At 38.4% G+C, this 22,894-nt stretch overlaps 1 protein-coding gene across 1 annotated transcript in view; it reads right to left on the reverse strand.

Annotated features, from left to right (window-relative positions):
- Positions 1 to 20,303, reverse strand: part of PEX5L (peroxisomal biogenesis factor 5 like) — a 247,278-nt gene extending 226,975 nt beyond the window's left edge. The window contains exon 1 of the mRNA XM_060150055.1: positions 20,106 to 20,303. Within this exon, the coding sequence (XP_060006038.1) occupies positions 20,106 to 20,126 (21 nt within the window). The 5' untranslated portion in view covers positions 20,127 to 20,303. The remainder of the gene's footprint in view (positions 1 to 20,105) is intronic.
- Positions 20,304 to 22,894: the final 2,591 nt, after the last annotated feature.

A 22,894-nucleotide genomic window follows, 5' to 3' on the forward strand; every position in this document is an offset into this window, starting at 1 on the left:
GAGAATTCAGGGAAGACTCCTTGTAGGAAATAACCTTTAACTCCTTTAACTGAATTTTGAAGGATGAACAAGGATTAACCAAGTATTGGTTACGGATGAGGATGGTGGGTGTTCTGGTTAGAGATCATCTTGAGAAAAGGTCAGAGGCATGGAAGCATGGGTGAAGTTTGGGGAAGTGCCAAAATGTAGCAAGACAAGAGTCCAGGGTGCTTATGGGGAAGCTGTAGATGAGAAGACCAGATAAGTAGACCTTATAGGTCCATTTTATTTTGGAGGCTAGTGTTTTCCACACGTTAGTGTGCACAAAACTCAACTGCAGAGTGTTAAAGTGAGGATTCCCAGGCCTTACCTTCATGGATCCTGATTCAGTAGGGCTGCAGTGGGTTCCAGTTACTTGTTTTTTGTTTGTTTGTTTGTTTGTTTTTTGCGGTACGTGGGCCTCTCACTGTTGTGGCCTCTCCCATTGTGGAGCACAGGCCACGCGCAGGCTCAGCAGCCATGGCTCATGGGCCCAGCTGCTCCACGGCATGTGGGATCTTCCCGGACCGGGGCACGAACCCATGTCCCCTGCATCGGCAGGCGGACTCTCAACCACTGCGCCACCAGGGAATCCCCAGTTACCTGTATTTTTAACAAACATTCTAGATAACTACTCTAGAGAAGACTGCACTTGGAGAAACACTGTTATAGATGATGGTGTACCCTGATAGGAGTTTAAATAGAAGGGTGATATGATGAAGTTAATGCTATAGCGAAGAGGGTGGTAAGGTACATGTGACCCTGGTAGCAAAGGGACTAGTTGGGGAGCTATAGTGACTCTTCAGATAAAGACACTAGAGCGATCTAAGATGGTGACTGTGAGGATGGAGAGACAGGGTAGAGTACGAGTGAATTAGGAAGTAAGTGCTGGAGCATTTAGATTTAATTTGGGGAGTGAGAGAGAAAGAAGAGCGGATGAGAGAGAAAGAGGAGAGGATGGTTCCCAGCTTTCTGACATAGATAACTGAGGAGGTGGTGGTCCTACTAAACAATCCAGGAAAATAGAAGGGGTGGGCTTTATGGAGGTTATTGGTGGTGATAACGAGTCCAGTTTGGAACATGCCGACTTTGAGTTGGATCAGGTAGAGGTACTGGTATTTAGTTGGGAAGAAATAACTGGTTTGTAGATACATATTTAGGCTGAGCATAGATGCCAGATGAACTATGTTCTCAGCTTAGTTTAACAATTCTTTACCTGCAAACAGGCTATCTATTTAAACATTTATTAAAAATGGCAGAATCATGTTGCAGAACAATCCACAGATAAAATAGTAATTTTTGACAAGCGAAGTACAGAGTACTTGTACTTTAATTCTTAACTAGACGATTAGTTAAATGAGTGCTTCCTTGATATAACACAGAACATTTACATTCTTTTCTTATAGACTCTGAAACCAGGACATGATCACATGAATGTGCTAGAAGTTGATCTCTGAAAAAATTAATTTTAACAAAATCAACTATAAAAGAAAACATGATTTTTATTTTGGTACTTTTAATTTTATATTGCATTAGTTGATCAATACTATTACATTCTGATTTTTATAATGTTATTTCTTGGCCTTCTACTCCTAAAGTAATGGAAAGTTTAAAATTAATTTAAAGAAATTAGGGAATGGTGGTTCCACTTTAAGTAGATATTTTAATATCAGTTGAGATGAGTAAGACCTATGCATATTTCCAGTAATCTTGACCCTGCCATTTACTAGCTCTCTTTCAAGAAAGCTGGTATTTTCTCTTTCCCTGCAAAAAATGAATCTCTAAGAGTGGAAGAAATAAGAGAGCTCCCCCAGATAAGTAGGGATTAATTTTTCAATACTAAAGTCAGGTATTTTAAATATGGGTTTAATACAGGTTAAAGCCTTAAAGTAAGAACTTTTATAATAGCAAAGTACAAAATAAAACATAAAAGAAAAATATTATATTTAGGTAAGTGACAGCTTTTGGGGGGGATATTTTGATTTAGTTTATACATGCAACCCAAGATTCTGCTTCTACACATGCAACACACAGTGACTACATTGGGATTCTGAGCTCAAGTTAATCCCACAGCCTTACTTTCCCGGCTTTCTGGGCATTTCTATTCTAGGGAGGCTTTCTGCACCAAAAGATTGGTGTCTTACAGCTGTTTGTACTCCACTAGGAGAGTGCACCCCATCACAGACAAAGGCAGTCTCAAGGAACTAAGTTAATATACACAGATGTTGAGTTTAGAGAATTGATAGAGCTGTATGGATTTAGCATCTGTCTTGCATAAATGTCAGGAAGAATGCATCATAGATTTCTACCCTCTAAGGCCATGCAATGTTCAAGAAAACTTGCAAAATCCTTTTGTCCCCTGTTAGTCGAGTCATTTTGCATTAGCTGAGTTACTGACATGGAGACGTGGGCTGAATTTGCTGTTCAGGCTCAAGCAATAGAATAAAAAACCGAAGACCCAGATTCTGGTCCTCAGTCTCCAACTGATTTGATTAGAACTTTGGGTGAGACAGTCAAACCCTATGCGCTGCATTCTCCTTATCAGCATGACAAAGATAAAATATCTATCCTTTGACAACCTTACTGAAGCATTTTAGAGATTAACTTTTATGAGGCTCTCACAAAAAGTGACTATTGTAGTAGAGATAATCAGTATTCTATCACAGCTGAGAGTTCTGCCATATTGCGGATAGCTTTGTCTTAAAGTATCTCGTGTTATTTGCAGAATGGGGAGGAGAGGTACAGCAGGATCCTTCTAAGTAGCATATTCTTTAAAGATTTAGGAGAGGTTGATCTTTAGTTTCATAAGAAATAACAAGTATCTTGATGTTAGGAAAGCTTTTAAATTTATTTTCCATGATATGGTTATTAGTAAACTGGAAAAATCTGCCCTGACCAAACCCTCAGAAATGTATTAGATCACTAATTAAGGGCCTGATAATAATAGAATCCTAGAGCTGTAAGGAAAGCCAGTAATATTCTAAGCCAACCATCTTCCATAAAGACTAGCAAACTCACATCCAATCTGTGATTGAATATCTTTGGTAGAATTGAGTTCATTTCTCCACCTTTCATTATACACCTACACACACATACATATGGTTGTACCTATTGGTTGTCCAAGGATGTCTGTATCAGGGGGCACAAGTCAGGTCTGAAATCCAACCCTCTAACTCCACCTGCCAAATCCTATGCCTGGGTGTGGTATTGTGTCCTCCAGGGAAAAGGAGAGTCTTTATGTATCCAGCCCACTCAGAGAGGGACTCTTTTTATAATTTGCCCAGAGATGGCACATACCACTGGCATAGTTATTTACTCTCTCCCATTAGAGAGAGCTTTGACATGTGATTTTTGAATCTTTTTACCCTGTATCTGAATGAGAAGAATTACTCTTCCATATCTCAGGCTCCCATATCAGAGTAACTGTGGGAGACATAATAATAAGATCTACATATTTAGACAGGCTCACAAAATAGACACATCTCCTGGATGACCATTGTGAGTGCAGCTCCTTCCTTGGATTCCTGGAAAAATGTGTGTGTGTGTGAGTGTGTGTATCTGGAAAGGTCAAGGCTAGAGGTATAAGCAGCCCTTACAACTGGGTGTAAGCAAATGACGTCCTCCTAGGACAGTTCTAACGATGATGTTCTGTCATCTCAGTGGTCTCAGGGGTGTGTGTGTGTGTTAGAACTATTATCAGAATCACTGTTGACAATTAGCTGAGGTGGTGAGGAGGTGTCTAGAACCTCCTAGACACCTCCTCCTTTTTTTTTTCCCTCTCTTGGAATCGGTGGTTTAAAAATGTCCATGCAGGGGAGGGGAGCCCCTTGAGGAAAGGAAGGTGGACACCTGGGGCCCTTTGGTGTAGGCACAGAGGTGTGGGGGAGGGGAGCTGCCCAAGGCTCACACCAAAATCTCATAGGTGGTGCCACCTACCCCTGACACCTTCTTGACTCCTCCCCCTGTGGGGCTACTGAGAGGTGGCTGGCCTGGGCCAGGGGATTCTAGAGGCATGGATTCTAATTCCAAGTGACCTTGGCCAGTTAGAGATATAGTTAGAAACCATTAGGAGAATCTATTCTATTTCTAAATCTGAAGCCCCAAACTGTCCTCAGGCTTTAAAAAGGTTGAACCCGTTAAACTGAGTAGACTGCTTTGACAATGGAGTGTTGCTTAATTCCAGTGGCAATCTAATTATAAGGTTTATAAGGTTTCCCTGTAATTGATTCCCTTTCCAGTGTGTGAAAACTTCACTTGATATATATTCACTTCTGAAACTCATGGGAATAGACCAGATTCTGGGGCCATGTGTCTTAGAATCAGGAAGACCATGCCAATTGCACTTTGGAGTCCTTATTCAGGACAGTAAGGGACTCTTCTGAGTATTTCAATTATTCATTCTTTTATTCTTTCTTTCATCCATTCATTCACCAATTCATTCTTTCATTCATTCAATAAATACTACATTAATAGTATGTACCTAGCACTTCTAGTCTCCAGGGATATAAAGATGTATTGAATATATAGTCACTGCCACAGAAGGGCTTACAAGTAGCTGGGGAGACTGACAAAAATAAATATTTAAAGCTAAATGTTAATTATGGTATAAATGATGGTTATAAGATGCTAAGTAAGCATTAAGGAAGACATCCCTAATTCTGCATTGTGTGTGGGGGAGGTGGGAGGATGCTGGTGGAGGCACAGGGCAGCACTCACGGAGGAGATAACATTTGGGTGGAATATAAAGGATGAGTAAATATTCAGTGTACTGGAGGCAAGAGTTTTGGGATGGGGAAATGAAAAAAAAAAAAATCCAGAACTGTGAGAGAAGAAGAAAATCAAGCATCTGTCACTATTGTAAACAGCCAAGTATAATGGGCACTGCTATGGCCAAACTCCTTCTTCCACATACAACATATATGAAACACTTTGCTAGCTCTGTAAAAACATAAGAGCTTACTCTATCAAATTACCAATGACATTTTTCACAGAACTAGAACTTCCCTGACTTCAGACTATACTACAAAGCTACAATAATCAAAACAGTATGGCACTGGCACAAAAACAGACACATAGACCAATGGAACAGGATAGAAAGCCCAGAAATAAACCCACGCACTTATGGTCAATTAATCCATGACAAAGGAGGCAAGAATATAAAATGGAGAAAAGACAGTCTCTTCAATAAGTGGTGCTGGGAAAACTAGACAGCTACCTGTAAAAAAATGAAATTAGAACATTCTCTAACGCCATATACAAAAATAAACTCAAAATGGATTAAAGACCTAAATGCAAGACAGGATACTATAAAGCTCCTACAGGAAAACATAGGCAGAACACTCTTTGACATAAATCATGGCAATATTTTTTGGAATCCATCTCCTAGAGCAATGGAAATAGAAACAAAAATAAATAAGTGGGACCTAATCAAACTTATAAACTTCTGCACAGCAAAGGAAACCATAAACAAAATGAAAAGACAACCTACGGAATGAGAGAAAATATTTACAAATGACGCAACTGATAAGGGCTTAATATCTAAAACATACAAACAGTTCATACAGCTTAATACCAAAAAATGGGCAGAAGACCTAAATAGAGATTTCTCCAAAGAAGAAATACAGATGGCCAATAGACACATGAAAAGATTCTCAACATCTCTAATTATTAGAAAAATGCAAATCAAAACTACAATGAGGTTATCACCTCACACCAGTCAGAATGGCCATTATCAAAAAGTCTACAAATAATAATGATGGAGAGGGTGTGGAGAAAAGGGAACCCTCTTACACATTGGTGGGAATGTAAATTGGTGCAACCACGTTGGAGAACAGTCTGGAGGTTTCTTAAAAAACTAAAAAAGAGTTACCATATGATCCAACAATTCCACTCCTGGATACATATCCAGAAAAGATGAAAACTGTAATTTGAAAAGATACATGCACCCCAACGTTCATAGCAGCATTATATACAATAGCCAAGACATGGAAGCAACCTAAATATCCATCAACAGACAAATGGATAAAGAAGATATGGTATATATATATATATATATATATATATATATATATATATATACACACACAATGGAATATTACTCAGCCATAAAAAAAGAATGAAATAATGCCATTTACAGCAACATGGATGGACCTAGAGATTATCATACTAAGTGAGGTAAGTCAGACAAATATATGACATCACTTATATGTGGAATCTAAAAAAATGATACACACCTATATGTGGAGCCTAAAATATGACACAAATGAACCTATCCATGAAACAGAAACAGAATCATGGATAGAGAACAGACTGGTGGTTGCCAAGGGGAAAGGGGTTGGGGGAGGGATGAAGTGGGAGGTTCAGGTTAGCAGATATAAGTTTTTGTATATAGAATGGATAAACAACAAGGTCCTACTATATGGCACAGAGAACTATATTCAATATCCTATGATAAACCATAATGGAAGAATATAAGAAAAAGAATGTATATATAAGTATAACTGAATCTTTTTGCTGTACAGCAGAAATTAACATAGCATTATAAATCAACTGTATTTCAATTTAAAAAAAAAATAAGAGCTAATCCTTACAAAGTCATCACAACGTATGGGTACATTTATTATATTCTTGCCATAGATGGGGAAAGTGAGGTTTAGAGAGGATAAGTTATTAGAGCAAGATCCCACAGATAGTATGTGGTGAATCCAGGATTTGAACTTGGGACTGTCTGAGACTGAGCGCAAGCTCTTAACCAGTATGTTTCTGTAGCCTCTTCAAATGTGAGAGATCATTAAGCAATGTCTGATGCATGACATCAAAAGCCTTTCAGCATCTTTCCCCCCCCTCCCCGCCTCATTTTTGGGGAAAGCTATTAATTCCAGAAGTCTGGGCCATCAAGATCTAGCCCTCAGTTTCCTCATATGTGAAATGACAAAGCTGTGCTATGTGAACTCTAAAGACATTTACATCTCCAGGATTCTATTTTAATTTAATCTTGCCCCAAGCTTAAGAACACTTTCTTTTGTCTTACATAACCTTCCTAAAGGCTTATATAACAGGCTGCATATCAATATTAATGACTCAAATGCATAGAGCATCTGGATTATAATCATTCTTTGGATGAATATGAAACACTAATGCGCCCAGTTTTCCACATTAAGTTCCTGCGTATGGAGGGAAAAATGTTCTTATTACTAAGGTACATGATATGTATTTTAATCCCCTGATTAACTACTAAATTCTTCACAGGGCTCTTTCTAATTTCTCAAAAAGAATGGAAGTGAGCAGTAGATGGACACTGATGAATGATGGAGGGATCATTCTACTCTTCTTTGCTGCATGATTTAATAAACCAATATATTCTAGCTTTACTGTATTCTCCTGCAGGCCTGCATGTAACGGCAGGTAGTACCAAATAAGCACAGGACTTAAAGAGAATTATCTTCTTTTAACTCTTATCCCTCAAGGCCAATTGAACTCTAGCTAGGTCAAGATAGAGAGGTGTTTATTTTACTTTCAAGCAATATCTCTAACATGTTATAGTGGATACTGGCTTTTTAATTTTTTTAACTTTCCCAAATCTAAACTCTATATTTGGGAAACTGTCCACTTTTGGAATATTGGTGGTAAGCAGAAATGCACTTTCCCAGACTACCTTGCAAATACGGTATGGATGTGTTGACTCAGTTCCACCAACCAGCTACACCTGACCCCACTTTGAACTGAGTTTTGGGGGCACATAGTCATGGTAGAACATTCATCCTGGGAGTGGGGGGCAGCAGCTGAAGCTCCAACATGGGGTTTTCATGGTCCCTCCATTTGGAGCCTAGTTCTAGGAGTCTGTGAGTATCCTAATGTGTTTTTTAAAAATATTAAAAAAACCTTTTTATTTTGAAATAATCACAAGCCTACAGAAAAATTGCAAGAATAGTACAATGGACTCCCATAATACCCTTTTTCCCAGATTTACCAATTTTTAACATTTTGCTATGTTTGTGCATTCTCTCTCTATGTAATTATATCATGCATATTATTATTTTCAGTATTCCAAATCACTTGAGAGTAGGTTACCTGCACTATGCCCCTTTGCCCCTTCATGCTGCAGCATGTATTTCCTGTGAACAAACATATTCTCTTGCCACAGCCATAGTTTAGTTATCAAAATCAGCACATATAACACTAATCTAACATCTATTCCATATTCAAGTATCAATTGTGCCACACTGTGCTTTATGACAATTTTCTTTCCCAGTCCAAGATCTACTCCACTATCACGTACTGCATTTAGTTGTCATTGTCTCTTTTGTCTTCTTTTAATTTGTAAACATCTCAGTTTTTCCTTGTTTTTCATGATACTCACATTTTTGAAAAACATAATCTGCTTATTCTATAGAATATCCCTCATTTTAGGTTTGTCTGAGATTTTCTCATGATTATATTCAGGTTGTGCATCCTCAGCAGTACTATTATAGGAATGATGTGCCCTTCTCAGGGCATTGCATCCAGGGATGGACATCCAGTTGATCACCTTATTGGTGATGTTGATTTTGGTAACTTAGTGTGCAATTTCTCCATGGAAAAGGCACGATTTTTTGTTTTGTAATTTATGTGGATGACATTTTGATGTTATATAAATATCCTGTTTCTCCTCAAACAGCCTCTTTCCTCAGACTTAGCATCCATTGACCATTATTCTTGCTTGAATCAATTTTTACTATGATTTTTGCAAAAATGGTGATTTTTCTATCTTCATCATTCTTTCTATGCTTTCAATTGTCCAAATGTACTTCTAATAAATTCCCTTTATGCTTAAGTGAGCCAGAATTGTTTTCTGTTTTCTGAGTTGTTTCTTACAGCTAAGAACTCCTGATGGCTTTACTTGTATATTTAGTCAACTAGTTCCAAGAACCTATCAAACCAGTTTACTCAAATGGTCAATCTAGTCAGTCCAAGGAGAGACAGTGAGGAACACCTTTAGGAAATAAAAATGATACAGCTTTTCATGGCACTCCATTCCACTTTTAAAACAGACGTACAGAACAGACTTTCTTCCACCGTCAGCCAAACAAATGACTACTAAAATTGAATATGTAAAATCTCAAATAGGTTCCTTAAGAAACTATTTGATGTTTTACATATTCAATTTTAGTAGATTCCTTAAGAAACTAAAAATAGAACTACCATATGATCCAGCAATGCCACTCCTGGGCATATGTCTGGAGAAAAACATGGTTCAAAAGGATACATGCACCCCAATGTTCATTGCAGTGCTGTTTACAATAGCCAAGACATGGAAGCAACCTATGTGTCCATCGACAGATGAACAGATAAAGAAGATGTGGTGCATATATACAATGGAATATTACTCAGCCATTAAAAAGAATGAAATAATGCCATTTGCAGCAACATGGATGGACCTGGAGATTATCATACAAGGTGAAGTAAGTCAGACAGAGAAAGACAAATAACATATGATATCACTTATATGCAGAAACTAAAAAAAAGTGATAAAAGAACTTATTTACAAAACAGAAACAGACACACAGACTTAGAGAATGAACTTATGGTTACCGGGGGGAAGGGTGGTGGGGGAGGGAGAGACTGGGAGTTTAAGATTGACATGTACACACTGCTATATTTAAAATGGATAAACAACAAGGACCTAATGTATAGCACAGGTAACGCTGCTCAATATTCTGTAATAACCTAAATGGTAAAAGAATTTGAAAAAGAATAGATACATGTATATGTATAACTGAATCACTTTGCTGTACACCTGAAACTAACACAACATTGTTCATCAACTATGCTCCAATATCAAATAAAAATTAAAAGAAAATAGAAGATTAAAAAAAAATCAAGTAGTTACACTAACAGCGAAAAGCAGGAAAAAATCAATTTTTGTGACTAAATGCCAAACACGTGGATATTTGAAAACATCTAGTAGTTTATTATAATGCTTACTTTTCACTTAGATTTTTATTGTAATTCAAAATAAAGAGGAAAAAGCATAATGGGAATAGCACACTAGGATAAGGCAGGCTTTCATTACAGTACTAGCTCTGCTAACTAAGTTTTATGGGACCTTTTGAGCAAGTCTCTTATTTACCGGACCTCAGTTTCCTCATCAGTGAAATGAAATGGTTGAACAAAACAATTTCAAGAGTCCTTCAAATTTAGGATTCTGTGACCTCAAAACTGAACATTACTGCAGTTGTTGGAGACATAAGGAACTGTTAACCTAGAATATTCTAATCCATGTATGGATTCAAGATTATTCTGGTATAAAGACCTAACACCTGTGAGATAACTCCCAAGTTATTCAGAGAATAGTAACATCAGACCAATTTAGAGGACAATTTAGTCTAAAGATGCTACAGCAGTCTTAGGCTGTCTGAGTAGATGTTTTTCCCAGGAGATAAATAATCTCACAGTGCTTGGCAATGGTCAGATCACATCTTGAGCAGTTTGTCTTGCTCCAAGGCCATACTTTCGTGGAGCCATTAAGCATTAGAAACATCATCATGAGAAACGATAAGTGAACTGGGCTGTTTATCTTGGAGAAGAAAAGATTTAATGGGATGAAGACATAATAGTTCTCTAAATATTTGAAGGCTTATTTTATTCAGATGGAACATAATATGTTTGCTGAGCTTTCCCCAGATGGAAAAACTATAACCAATTGGGCGGAGATTATGATATCAATATAAGAAAGAAATTTTATTCAAACATAGTTGTGATAGTTGCTACCAGCTCCTCTCTCAGGTACCTCATTGTGCCTCTGTGATGTCAGAAAACTAGCCAAGAATCTAACTTTTTGTTAAGGTCTCAGTGCAATAGATCAGGTCCTGTTCTCTATGTAGATGTTTCAGATCAGTGCACCCTAAATGTTAATGTACATATAAATCACTGAGTATCTTGGAAAATTCAGTTTCTGATTCAGTAGGTCTGGAGTGGGACCTGAGAGTCTGCATTTCTAATCAGTTCCCAGGTGTTTCATGTGCACATAATCACCTGTCCAATCAGATGTTATGTCCCTGCATGATCAGAGGATACCATTCCATATAAGCATGTATGTTACAGTTAACACCCATGTGAAAGGAAGTAAAAAGATGTTTTGCACCTCTAGCAGCTTCATGTTATGATGTTTAAATGTTTTCCTCTTTCTCATCTCCTTGAAGAGGTTCCATATTTTCTGACCTTTCACTATTTTTGATCACTTTGCATCATGGTACTGGCATGGCTCTGTCTGATGCTCCCCCATATACTTTCAGAGAACCAGGGAATATTCCCCCCAGGACATACTGGGTTTTGCTTATTATAGGTCCTTACTTCAGTCAACTATAAACATTTTTGGTGGGACACACAGACATGCACACACAAACACACATGCCATCTCACGGTGCTTTTCACTGGATTTCGTCCACAGGCATAATGGTCTCAGGTCAGAGGCCTGCGTGTGCACAGGGGCACTGTGCTCTGTTCACATTCAGCTCCCCCTTCACTCTTGGCCTCTTCCATTTCCAAGCAGGCAGCTCACCACAGTGAGAACTGGGTACTGTATCCAGCGTCTTCTTATTGTCGTTGCCTCGAGGAAACTTTTTACCTCACCCTGATATGATACCAGTTTTAACCCTCAAGGATGTACAGAGTAATTCTATCCCCTTCTTACATAATAATCCTTCATATATTTATATAAAGTCATCATGGTCTCCTTGAGTCTTTACTTTCCAAGCTAAACAGCCCCAGTTCCTCCTATCATTACTCATACGAAACAGTTCTGAATTCTTCTACCACACCAGTTGCTTTAAAAACTGCATAATTTTTAAGAGGCTGTGTAGGAGTGGGAATTTTGTGGATCCCTAGGTAGATATCTAGCATCTGGCATCACAACAGCGCCAATCAGCTCTTGGAATCTCCATGATTTATAGATGACCATATGGCATTCTGTTTAGAAGAAAAAGTTTTTGTTACACCACCTCCCACTTACAGAGTTTGTCTGGTTTCTCAGGGGTATCTATGCATGAAGAGGAGCTTCGGGGAGTTGTGTATACACCTGCAATGCAAACTCTCCTACTTGGCTTAGGTTCACCCCATTTCAGAGCTGTTGGCAGAGTTCTGTGTGTTTCTCTCTTTTTTTTTGTTGTTGTGGTATGCGGGCTTCTCACTGCTGTGGCCTCGCCCGCTGCAGAGCACAGGCTCTGGACGCGCAGGCTCAGCAGCCATGGCTCACGGGCCCAGCCACTCTGCGGCATGTGGGATCTTCCCAGACCGGGGCACGAACCCGTGTCCCCCTGCATCGGCAGGCGGACTCTCAACCACTGCGCCACCAGGGAAGCCCTGTGTGTGTTTCTCTTGAATGAAATAGTGGATAAGCAGCCTCTTCCTACCTAAATGAACTCATTATTTTTCATCTGTGAAATGTTTAATGGTCATTATCTAAAAATAACAAAGATGATCAATCTAGTGAAATCTCACATGGAGAATAATAATGGTCTGTATCTAATGGAGTTTTAATAGGAGAAGTAGTATATTGGTACTAATAAGGATCAGTCAAAAATGAGAATATGACTCCTAAAGCACAAAGAACAAAATAAAAAATAAACAAGTGGGACTACATCAAAGTAAAAAAGCTTCTGCACAGCAAAAGAAACCATGAACAAAGTGAAAAGAAAACCTATATAACTGGAAAAAAATTTTTAAAACATATATCTGATAAAGGGTTAATATTAAAAAAAATATAAAGAACTTACAGCAAATTAACCAAATAACCCAATTAAAAATGGGCAAAGGACCTGAATAGACAATTCTCCAAACAAGATAGAAGAAAGGCTACACGTACATGAAAAGATGCTCAACATCACTAGGCGTTAGGGAAAAGCAAATTAAAACCACAATGAGATATCACTTCACGTCTGTTAGAATGGCCATCATCCAAAAAACAAGAAATAACAAATGCCGGCGTGGATGTGGAGAAAAGGGAATTGTTGCGCACTGTTGGTGGGATTGCAAATTGGTATGGTGACTAGGAAAACAATATGGAGGATCCTTAAAAATAGAACTACTATATGATCCAGCAATTCCACTTCTGGGAATATATCCAAAGGAAACAAAAACAGTAACTCAAAAAATATCTGCACACCCACATTCCTAGCAGCATTATTTACAATTGCTAAGACATGAAAACAACTGAAGTGTCCACTGGTGGATGAATGGCTAAAGAAGTTGTGGTGTATATATATATATATATATATATATATATACATACATACACACACAATGGATTATTACTCAGCCATAAAAAATGAGGACATCATACTATTTGTGACAACATGGATGGACTTTCAAGGCATTATGCTAAGTGAAATAAGTCAGTCAGAGATAGGCAAATACTGTATGATCTCACTTACATGTGGAATCTAAGAACAAATAAACAAACTCAGAAAAAGAGATCAGACTTGCCATTACCTAAGGCAGAGGTGAAGGAGGGGGAATTGGAGGGGGAATTGGAGGAAGGTGGTCAAAAGGCACAAACTTCCAGTCATAAGATAAATAAGTATTAGGGAGGTAATGTACAACCTGATGACTACAGCTAATATTGCTGGATGATACATAGGAAAGTTGTTAGAGTAAAACCTAAGAGCTCTCATCACAAGGAAGAAATGTTCTTCCTTTTTCCCTTCTTTCTTTTTATTGTATCTACGTAAGAAGATGGACAGTAGCCGAACCTGTTGTGTCACAATATATGTAAGTCAAACCATCATGTTGTATGCTTTAAACTTACACAGTGATGTATGCCAATTATGTCTCAATAAAACTGGGGAAAAAAACAGACAAAATATACAAAACAATGATTTTTAAACACTGGGAAGAAAGGCCTCACAGGATCCCTGAGAGAAGGGAAACAAATAAGGTGAGCACTGTGATTGCCCTACTTACAGCCAGGAAAGAGTTTCCAGGACATAATGTAGGAAGCGAGGACCCCAAAATGTCTGGTATCCTCGCTAAGCTGAGGAGACAGAGTGGAGGATTTGAGGAGGCCCAGGTGTTAGACTATACAGGGCAGAGTGCTAGGGAGAAGTCTGCACAGAGTGAGAGCTCTGGAGACATGCAGAGGCTTCCCCCGCTAGTCTTCCCCTGAGTTCTGATCATGTATGTGAGGAAGCTACCCTCAGACCATCAGAAAGGAACAGGCAGAGCACTTCTTAGAGCTCAAACAGGGCTATAAAGAGTTCACATGCTCAAAACCAAGTCAAGAAATCTCCTGATGAGTGGGACATCAGATAAAGTACTCAGAAGAATATTACCTCAGAAGACAGGACAAGTCAGCCCTATCCCAAAAAATTCTGGTAGCTTCTAGTATCATGTAAAAACTCTTAAAAGCAAACCTTGAAATGATCAAACCGTTTCCAACCATGTTAGTTGTGTCCAAACACAAAACTTAAAAAAAGAAGGAATTAAAAAATATCCAGCACCCAACAATGTAAGATTCCCAATGTCTGGCATCAAATCAAAAAGTACCAGGCACACGAAGAAGCAGGAAAACACAGCCCATAATGAAGATAAAAATCAATCAATAGAGACAGTCCACAAAATGACACAGATAACGGAATTGGTAAACAAGGACATTAAAACAGCTACTGGTAAATGTACTTTCACATGTTCACTGCCTACCTGCTAGGTCATAAATGTATTCTCCTATTTTAACCTACTTGGGATGGACTTCTGTGTACACGCAAAATAGAAGTCAAGATTCACCTTTTAAAAAATTATATAGATATCCAATTAACCAAGAATCATTGATTGACAAAGAACATTCTCCTCCTGCAACGCTGGTGTCACCTCTGTCACAAATAACGTATTTATAAAAAAAAAAATGACATTATATGACAATACTGGTAGTGTGCTATATTAGACTCTGGGCTCTGAACAATTAGCCATGGTCTTGATATTTAACCAATAGGGTATTAGCTATCTTCCTGTTTATATTCTGTAAAATATAATATATAAGATATACAAATCTTTCTTAACAGGCTGGGAAAAAGTCTTCCATTTGGTATCCCTGGTAAAGGGGATGGCATGGGTGAGGAGGGGTGGGAAGTGGGTGAGGTGAAGATGAAGGAAGGGGTCATTGAAAGAAATGTAATCCCCAATTCACAGCATCTGGTCTCTGATCCGTGGGTTACATGCTATAGTTCAAGGTGATTTTTTTCCTTCTACAAAGTCTGAATCATAAAATGGTTTCATATTTCAGAAACTTGGCAACCCCATTTTCCTTATTGGTGTATTTGAAATGACATCATGTTTAGATGTCGCCAAACACTCAGATTGGACTTAGGTCCCATAAGAAAACATTAGGCTGTAGTGTGCCCTCACTGTTAGTGAAGGAAATGCACACCAGTTATTACATAAATGTATCAAGAAATTAATTCTAGAATATAAAATCTTTCAACGGCTCTAACTTATGCCTGTGTTGGCAACATGAGATCTCAATAAAAAGTGTAAAAAAGCAGGCTGCCAGATGTTTTGACTACATGGTGCATCACATCTTAATGTTTCTTAGGTTGGCAGCGGTAATACTAGAGATTCAAGATTTTAAAATTAACAAGTTCTGTTTCAACCTTTTCTTATTCTTTCCTTTAGAAATGTTTTATAGTCAAAACATTTGTATGCTAGGATTTTTTCTTGCAAACACATGTTTTTAGGAAGAATGTTTATAAACCATAAACAAAATCTAGGAAGAACATATTGTGTTTCTTACAGTAAGTCTATAATGTAAACTGTTGGCCAGTATAGCTGGGGAATGAGATTTTCAGGTTAATCAAGTATTCAGCAATATTATACCATAAGTATTATAATTTTTAAGTGCTAGAAGCTCAATATCACTCTCATACCAAGCATGATTTGCTTGTAAATATATAGGAAGGCACTTCGGAATCTCGCTGGAGCTCATATCATAATTTTGCACATCAGCTTCACCGTACATGAATTTCCTTCAATAGAGTTCTAGTTAATACTATTTCAGACAATAAATTCATGTCTGAAATAAATTCATTCAAGGAGTATTAATACTGATTATCATTCATAGGAAGGCTTCGAGGAGGAAGGGCAGGTACTATTTGAGCTGGTGGGGGGAGAGGGGAGGGGAGGGCAGTAGCTATCCATGACCAAATCAACAAAATCAACCTCAGCCCTAGGCCGGCATTACCTCATTCTCCTTAAAACATAACCCTCCCCTGCAAAAAAACTCTTAATTTTCCAAGATTTTCCTCTAAAAATACAAATATGGTGTGTGTGTGTATGTGTGTGGTATATTGGTATTAATTATATTTTTGTTAGCAAAGGGTTGATAAAGAAATGACACAGGATAGAAAATGGTGGCATCAGGAGGGGAAAAATGGATCTTTTAGAAAAGTGCAAGTATCCATGACAAATATTATCTACTTTACAATTTTGCTTTAGGTATCAGTTATGACAAACTGCTGTTATAGATGTTGAAAAACATTCTATGCCCTTACTTTGGACTGGCTTCCTATGTTCGTTGTTTCTAGTGAACCAAATGAGTCTCCAGTGGCCAGATCTAATGTATTAACATAATTTATGTTATCCAAGCTGTTCCCCTTCATGAAAAAATTTTTTTAAAAGCTTAAGTAAAGTCGTAAATAAAAACACAAAACCCCTTTGGGGGAAGACAAATAAATGGCTACTCTTTGAAGTGTTAATAATTTTATAATTTTTGTCATTTAAATTTTCTTAATTAATGTCTTGTGAAGCCAGAGGGTGTGGAATTTTTCCTCAGCAGGCTTGAATAAGTCAAAAAAAGTCTGTTTTCAATGCCTATAATAAAGATCAGTTAAAATTACGAATAGATTTTTTTTTTTGATTGTCTTCTGAAATAACTTTCTTTTGTAACAAAAAATACTACTGGGGATCCTTTATTAAAAATAAGAAAATCTTAGTTCAAAATTGAAATTATATTGCCTTGTATTTATACCATTTCAGATAAAAGGTTTGGCTAAGGGAACATTCAGAGACATGTAATTATTTTGCTCTAATTGGCAGTGTTAACTCATATGGCCATATACAAATAAGCATCGCAGTGCAGAGCACACAGCTGTACTGGAGGGATTAAGATCACAGGTCATCTATGAGAAACAGGAAGTTGGTTAGAACTGATGCTAAAGTGCATTTAAACACCATTGGCCCCCTGGTCAAAAGGGAAAAAGAAGTAAATCTATAAGTCACTAAAGAAACAACATTTGCTTAAGTTGCTGAGGTGATGAATTCCCCTTGGAAATAATTGCTGAGGCACTTGGAAAACAGCGCAACTCTGGGGCCCTACTCCTAAGAAATATACCTGTGGCATTCACTTTGAAACCAAGAAGTCTACACTACTATGCTGTGCTATCTATCTGTAATAGATGTCAACTTTTATCTTCTAATGAACTAGCAGAGTAAACTAAATGTGTGATTTTAAAATATTGTGGCTTCTAAAATGAATTCAATTTCTATAGTAAACTGGATGAATTAGACATATGTATAAGAATTAATAGACTTTATTTACAAAATCGTTAAGCTGCAGAAACAAAGGCACTACAGGAGTTTTAAATCAGACTATTTTTTAAGACTTCATGTGAACACCTCCCCACTCAGACTGCCTATTTACAAAGCATTTTATTTTAAAATCTCTTGGATACAGAAAAGAGTAGAATTAGAAGGCAGAGCTAATGATTGCCAATATTTTCTGTTTCACTCCTGTTTTAAGGTATCAGCCAAGTAACACCAGTGTTTCAAATGAACTCCAAAGTTGGCAGAAATGTTAGTAAATCTGCTCATCCCTGGTCCACTTTACCAAATATGTATCCAGATTTTAAATCACAAATATGTTGGAGTATTTGGGCTATGCTTCTTCTCCCTTGTGATTAGAGTCAGGTACGCACAGGAAGATGATACTGTCTCTGATAAGGAAAGATTCTTTATTTAATGTAAATGTACCAACACAATGGAGATTTTGTCTATAGGCTAAATACTATTCTCTGGGAAAGAGACCGGGGTTTTAAAATGTCAGCAAGTAACTATATTATAAATCAGATTGAAATAAGTGGGTTTTCTGGGGGTAGGGCATTCCCACTCAGATGATCGTATCATTTAATAGCTACTAAACTATTAAAGCCTTAGAAGTTAACATCAGTGGTCAATAGTAAAAAGGAAAAAAGTACTGTGCTCTGAAATTTTGGCAAGCATATTGATTACAATATTTAGTAATGTTTCCAAGCTAAGCTTGGCAGCAAAGATTTGTGAGTTTTACTGCAAGCCATCATATTTGCTGTTATAGCAGTACCCAAGCAAAAAACATTAAGGCAGGATCATATGCAGAGTCTTACATTTTGTCTATTCTCTCAAAGTGAAATGAAACCCTCAGACATTATTCTAGACAATTCAAGTTTCAGTAACATCAATCCTTGAAGTATTCAGAAAATTTAGTTTAAATTGTTTTGGGGGTGCCTGAGTTTACCAGATTGTTGCTTCAATTCTTCATTCACAAAAACATATTTTCAAACAAAAAATAATGTGGAAAGTTTCAGTAAATTGCCCAAGTAGTCAATTATGAATTTTGTGTGAATGAGCAATTTTCTGAAGATTGACTCCATTTGTTAAAATCTTCCTATTTTTACTGCCGTGGAGAAACTGTTTAGGGATAATAAATAGATAATACATAAAATTATAAGTATCATTATTGGGTGAAGATGAAACATAGAGCTATGGTAATAATCCTTTGTTAATTTTTTTAGCTGTGATTGTTTGAATGCTTCTTTGTTACTAAACTTTCCAATTAGTGTAGCTTTAATAAGAAACATGCAGATCGTATTTATTGTTTATATTTAGAAATATACTTCAGGCACTAATTATTGTCCAACAACTGTGATATAATTCTATTAATAATTTTCAAAACAGGATGATGTCAGTAATACGGGAAATGCTTTTAGAATTCTGACAGTGCTGATTCAGAATTCTTACAAAACTTAGGAATATGATACAATACCATTTTATATAAAAATAATTTATAATACAAAAGAATTTCCCCAAAGACTCAGAAATTAAATATTGGGTAATACTAAGTCACAAATGCAGTAACATGTTAATTTATCTATTTTAAATTGCTCTAAAGACACAGAAGTAACATCCTCAGTATTCATACACATTACACACCAGGGTGAAAGCACCACATATGATAACTGTATTTGACCATCTCTGTAATGGAAAGGAAGCCCAAACATTAAGTCCACGACTAAAGCATTTAGGAACAGTAAAAAAAGAGCTAAGTTTATACTTTAGGAAACTGAGTTAGTATTTCATTTTTTTCCCCTCAAAGAATACACCTGCCTTTATAAGGAAGAACCAAACATGTGAATGAGAACTGGAATCAAGGTTAAAGTAATCTTGCCCAAGAGAGTAGAGAAGCAGTGGCTCAGCTCAGATGAGTTTTAAAAACCAGAGACAGTACCTCCCCTGAAAAACATTAGAGCCTCTTGGACATGTTTGAAATTCATCCTCCTAAGTCATCCTGTGACTATAGGGATAGGTGACAATGTCCCATCATCTGATGGGGGAAAATACAGCACAAACCATTTAAAAAATTATCACTTTAAAAAATAATACGAAAGTGGCAAAGTGTTCCAACTGCCAAGAAACCTTTGCAGATGATATAGGAAAAGCTTTGTCTTTCTTATTATTGTTTGCCCTTCAGTTGACATACATGCCGAGTTGCATCAATAGGATTACAACGGAAACACGGTCATCTCCAGGTTTCCTCTTTTTGGATTCCTTGATCTTGCTTAAAGAAACAGGCTCAGGGAATGCACAGAAAACAAACTTCCCAGTCAAAGTTCTGAGGTCCTTCCTCCCCTTCTCCCACAGAAACCCGTCTAGTTTTACCTATAGCACCGGACTGAAATGTTATGGTCACGTCGCACCACTTCACTTGTTGAACTGTATGAAGGCAGCACTTGACCACAGTAACTTGGTGAACCCCCTGGCTCCTATATTAGTCCCCAAGATCCCTATCCAGTTCGATGGAAATGTCTTACCTGCATGTGTCCCTGGTACATTCTGCTTCAGCTTCTTTAGGGCTCCCTGAGGCTGCCGGATGCTTTCCCCCCCGTGTTGACTTGCACACCAACAGAGGGGAGAAGATGGGTTCTCAGAGGGTGCCCCTGAGCCAGGTCAAGGCTCCAGGTAGCCTGGCCGGCAGCGGCCCCTTGACAGCGCTGCGGGCTGCCGGGAACTGTTCTTCGCTCGGGGTTCTGAAAGCGGACACAGGAGAGCAAGCAGAGGAGGCGAGGAGCCCAGGCGGCCACGCTCTCCCGCAGGCGCAGGTCCTGCTCGCCGGGCGTCTCTAAAACTCACTCCTTCTCCGCCGAACACTTTCTCGCTTCCTGCCTGGCTGCCTCATGTCTCTCTCACTCTTTCCACAGCGAACCCTTTCCTCCTCCCAGCCCTGACGTGAGCGCCCACACCAGCCGCTGCCGCCGCTGCCGCAGCTGCCGAGCGGTGCGCGCGCCGCCCTCCCGGCCGCGTCCCTGCCGAGAGGCCGCGGGGCCGGGCACGCGCGCGCGCGTTCCCAGCGGGCACCGGGAGCGGCCGAGGCAGGCGCGCGCCCCCCTGCGCGCGTGATCGGGAACGCGCGCACGTGGCGGCTAAGTGCCCGCGGGCGGTGGTGGTCTTACCAGGTGTTCAGGTGCGGCTTCGGCTTCTAGGGAGATTCCAGCCGAGCTGGCGGCTAGTTGCAAGAAAAGTAGGAGGAATATATATGTATTGTCTCTCCAGGAGCCATCAATACCGACTAAGCCCATCATCCTACAGACAATAAGCTGAGCGCGGGGGTTTCCGAAGAGTTTACTTCTGTTCTGATTCAGCTGTCACAAGTTACCTCCCTGTCAATCGGTGAATTAAGCCTCTCCCCACTCACCCCACCCCTAATTCATTGCTGACTACCCTGAAATTGCAAACTCCAGTCCCTAAGGGCCTTCCACGATTTGTTTTTCTCTCTAGCACTTAACATCACCTAACATCCTGTATATTTTATATATTTATTGTCTGTCTCTATATATACAATGTTATTTCCATGAGATCAGGGATATTTGGGGAAGGAATGTATCTGTTTTTGCACGGGTGTGTCAGGGCATAGTACAGTACCTCCTGGCACATGGCAGGCACCCTATAAATATTTGTTGAATGAAAGAGTGTTTACTATGTAATATATAGGTAGAGTGCATTTAAATATGTCTCAAGTCGAAGAGAGTGGATAGTTTGATGTAATGTTTACATTATAAATGTATATACATACACACACCACGTGCTGGTGTATGTGTGTATACTGTGATTACCTACTTTTGTTGGTAAAAAGATCTCCAATCACACAACATGTCCCCCAAATTATATACAACATGATATAATCCCCCAAATCTTGCATATAGCATGATATACTTTTCATAAACTTAAAAAATAAGACCAAACTCCCCAGGAATATAAACATATTTGTATATAACTATATGAAAAGGAAAGCAGTAGAACAATTAATATAGTCTTTAACATGTTGGTGACGCTGGGTAAGGGGAGGTATGGGAAAGAGATGAGGAGGTATTTTATATGAAGGTTAATTGTCAGTGTTTTAGTTATTAAGTTGGGTGGTGATTCACAGACATGTACTACCCTATAAAAATCATATGTAACTAAATAAAACAAAGCCATGCATGGACTAGTGAGGAGAGAGTGAAATGAACCCCCCAAAATGGTTAATCCAATTTAATGCACCTGAGGTCCTAAAACAATCAACCAACCAAACACAAAATGACTAAGACTTGTAGGCAGGAGACATGGATTCTTATTAGACTCCACCAATAGTTAACCTTGGACAATTTCCTTTACCCTCTTTAAACTTCAGCTTTTTAATGTCTAAACCCTGCATGATAAACTGATTGTTTTATCTTAAGAAATGAGATACGTTCATAAGCACTGTAAACTGTAAAGTACCATCCAGTTCTTGTTTTATTGTCCTTTATAGGACAGAGCACTGGAATAGGAGTCAGTAGGTAGAAGTGCAACTTCTGTCTCACTACCTCCCTGGTCTCTTGGGCAAGTGTACTAATTCTCTATTTCCTCACTTTTGAGGTAAGGCAAGTATCTGCCCAGCCTATTGCACAGGGCTGACTGAAAGTATGCAAAGGGAGTTGTCAATTTTAAACCACCATACACAAGTATGTAAACAGGCTTCTTCCTGTCCATAAAATATGAGTGATGATTTCTTGAGACCTCAAGCTCTATAAATTTAAAAGGGGGAAATTATTTATTATAAAATACTTGCATGTTGTCAATAGTATAGAAACCTTGGGGAAATTCTAGTATTTGATTTGAAAGTGCTAGAAATCTGTGAAGTAACACTGGGGCCAGAATTTTCCAATCCATTACATGCTTATTTTTATCCAATGGAAGATTCAAGGAGCCATCGACCATAAAAACATTTGAACCTGTATGGCAACTACTTAGAGTTGAAGACAGAAGTCAATACATCCTCTTTTTAAAACCTAGGTAATGCCTTTAGCTACTCCCTACATTCACAAAATCTCAGGAATGCAAGTGCATCTGTGAAAGCATCCCTCTCTCCGTTTGTTCATTCATGCATGCATTCATTCATTCTTATTAAGAACTTAGTACGTGGGAATGCTGTGCCAGGTGCTGAAATACACTGACGAATGAGACAGACATGCTCTCCATCTCCATGGTGCCCACAGTCCAGCTTCCTGACAGGAGTACATTTTACCATCCTAGAAAGAGAAATCTGTCCAGACTTTTCTTAAAACAACAACAACAGCAACTC

The sequence above is a fragment of the Lagenorhynchus albirostris genome, chromosome 5, assembly GCF_949774975.1.
Source record: "Lagenorhynchus albirostris chromosome 5, mLagAlb1.1, whole genome shotgun sequence".
NCBI classification, from domain to species: Eukaryota; Metazoa; Chordata; class Mammalia; order Artiodactyla; family Delphinidae; genus Lagenorhynchus; species Lagenorhynchus albirostris.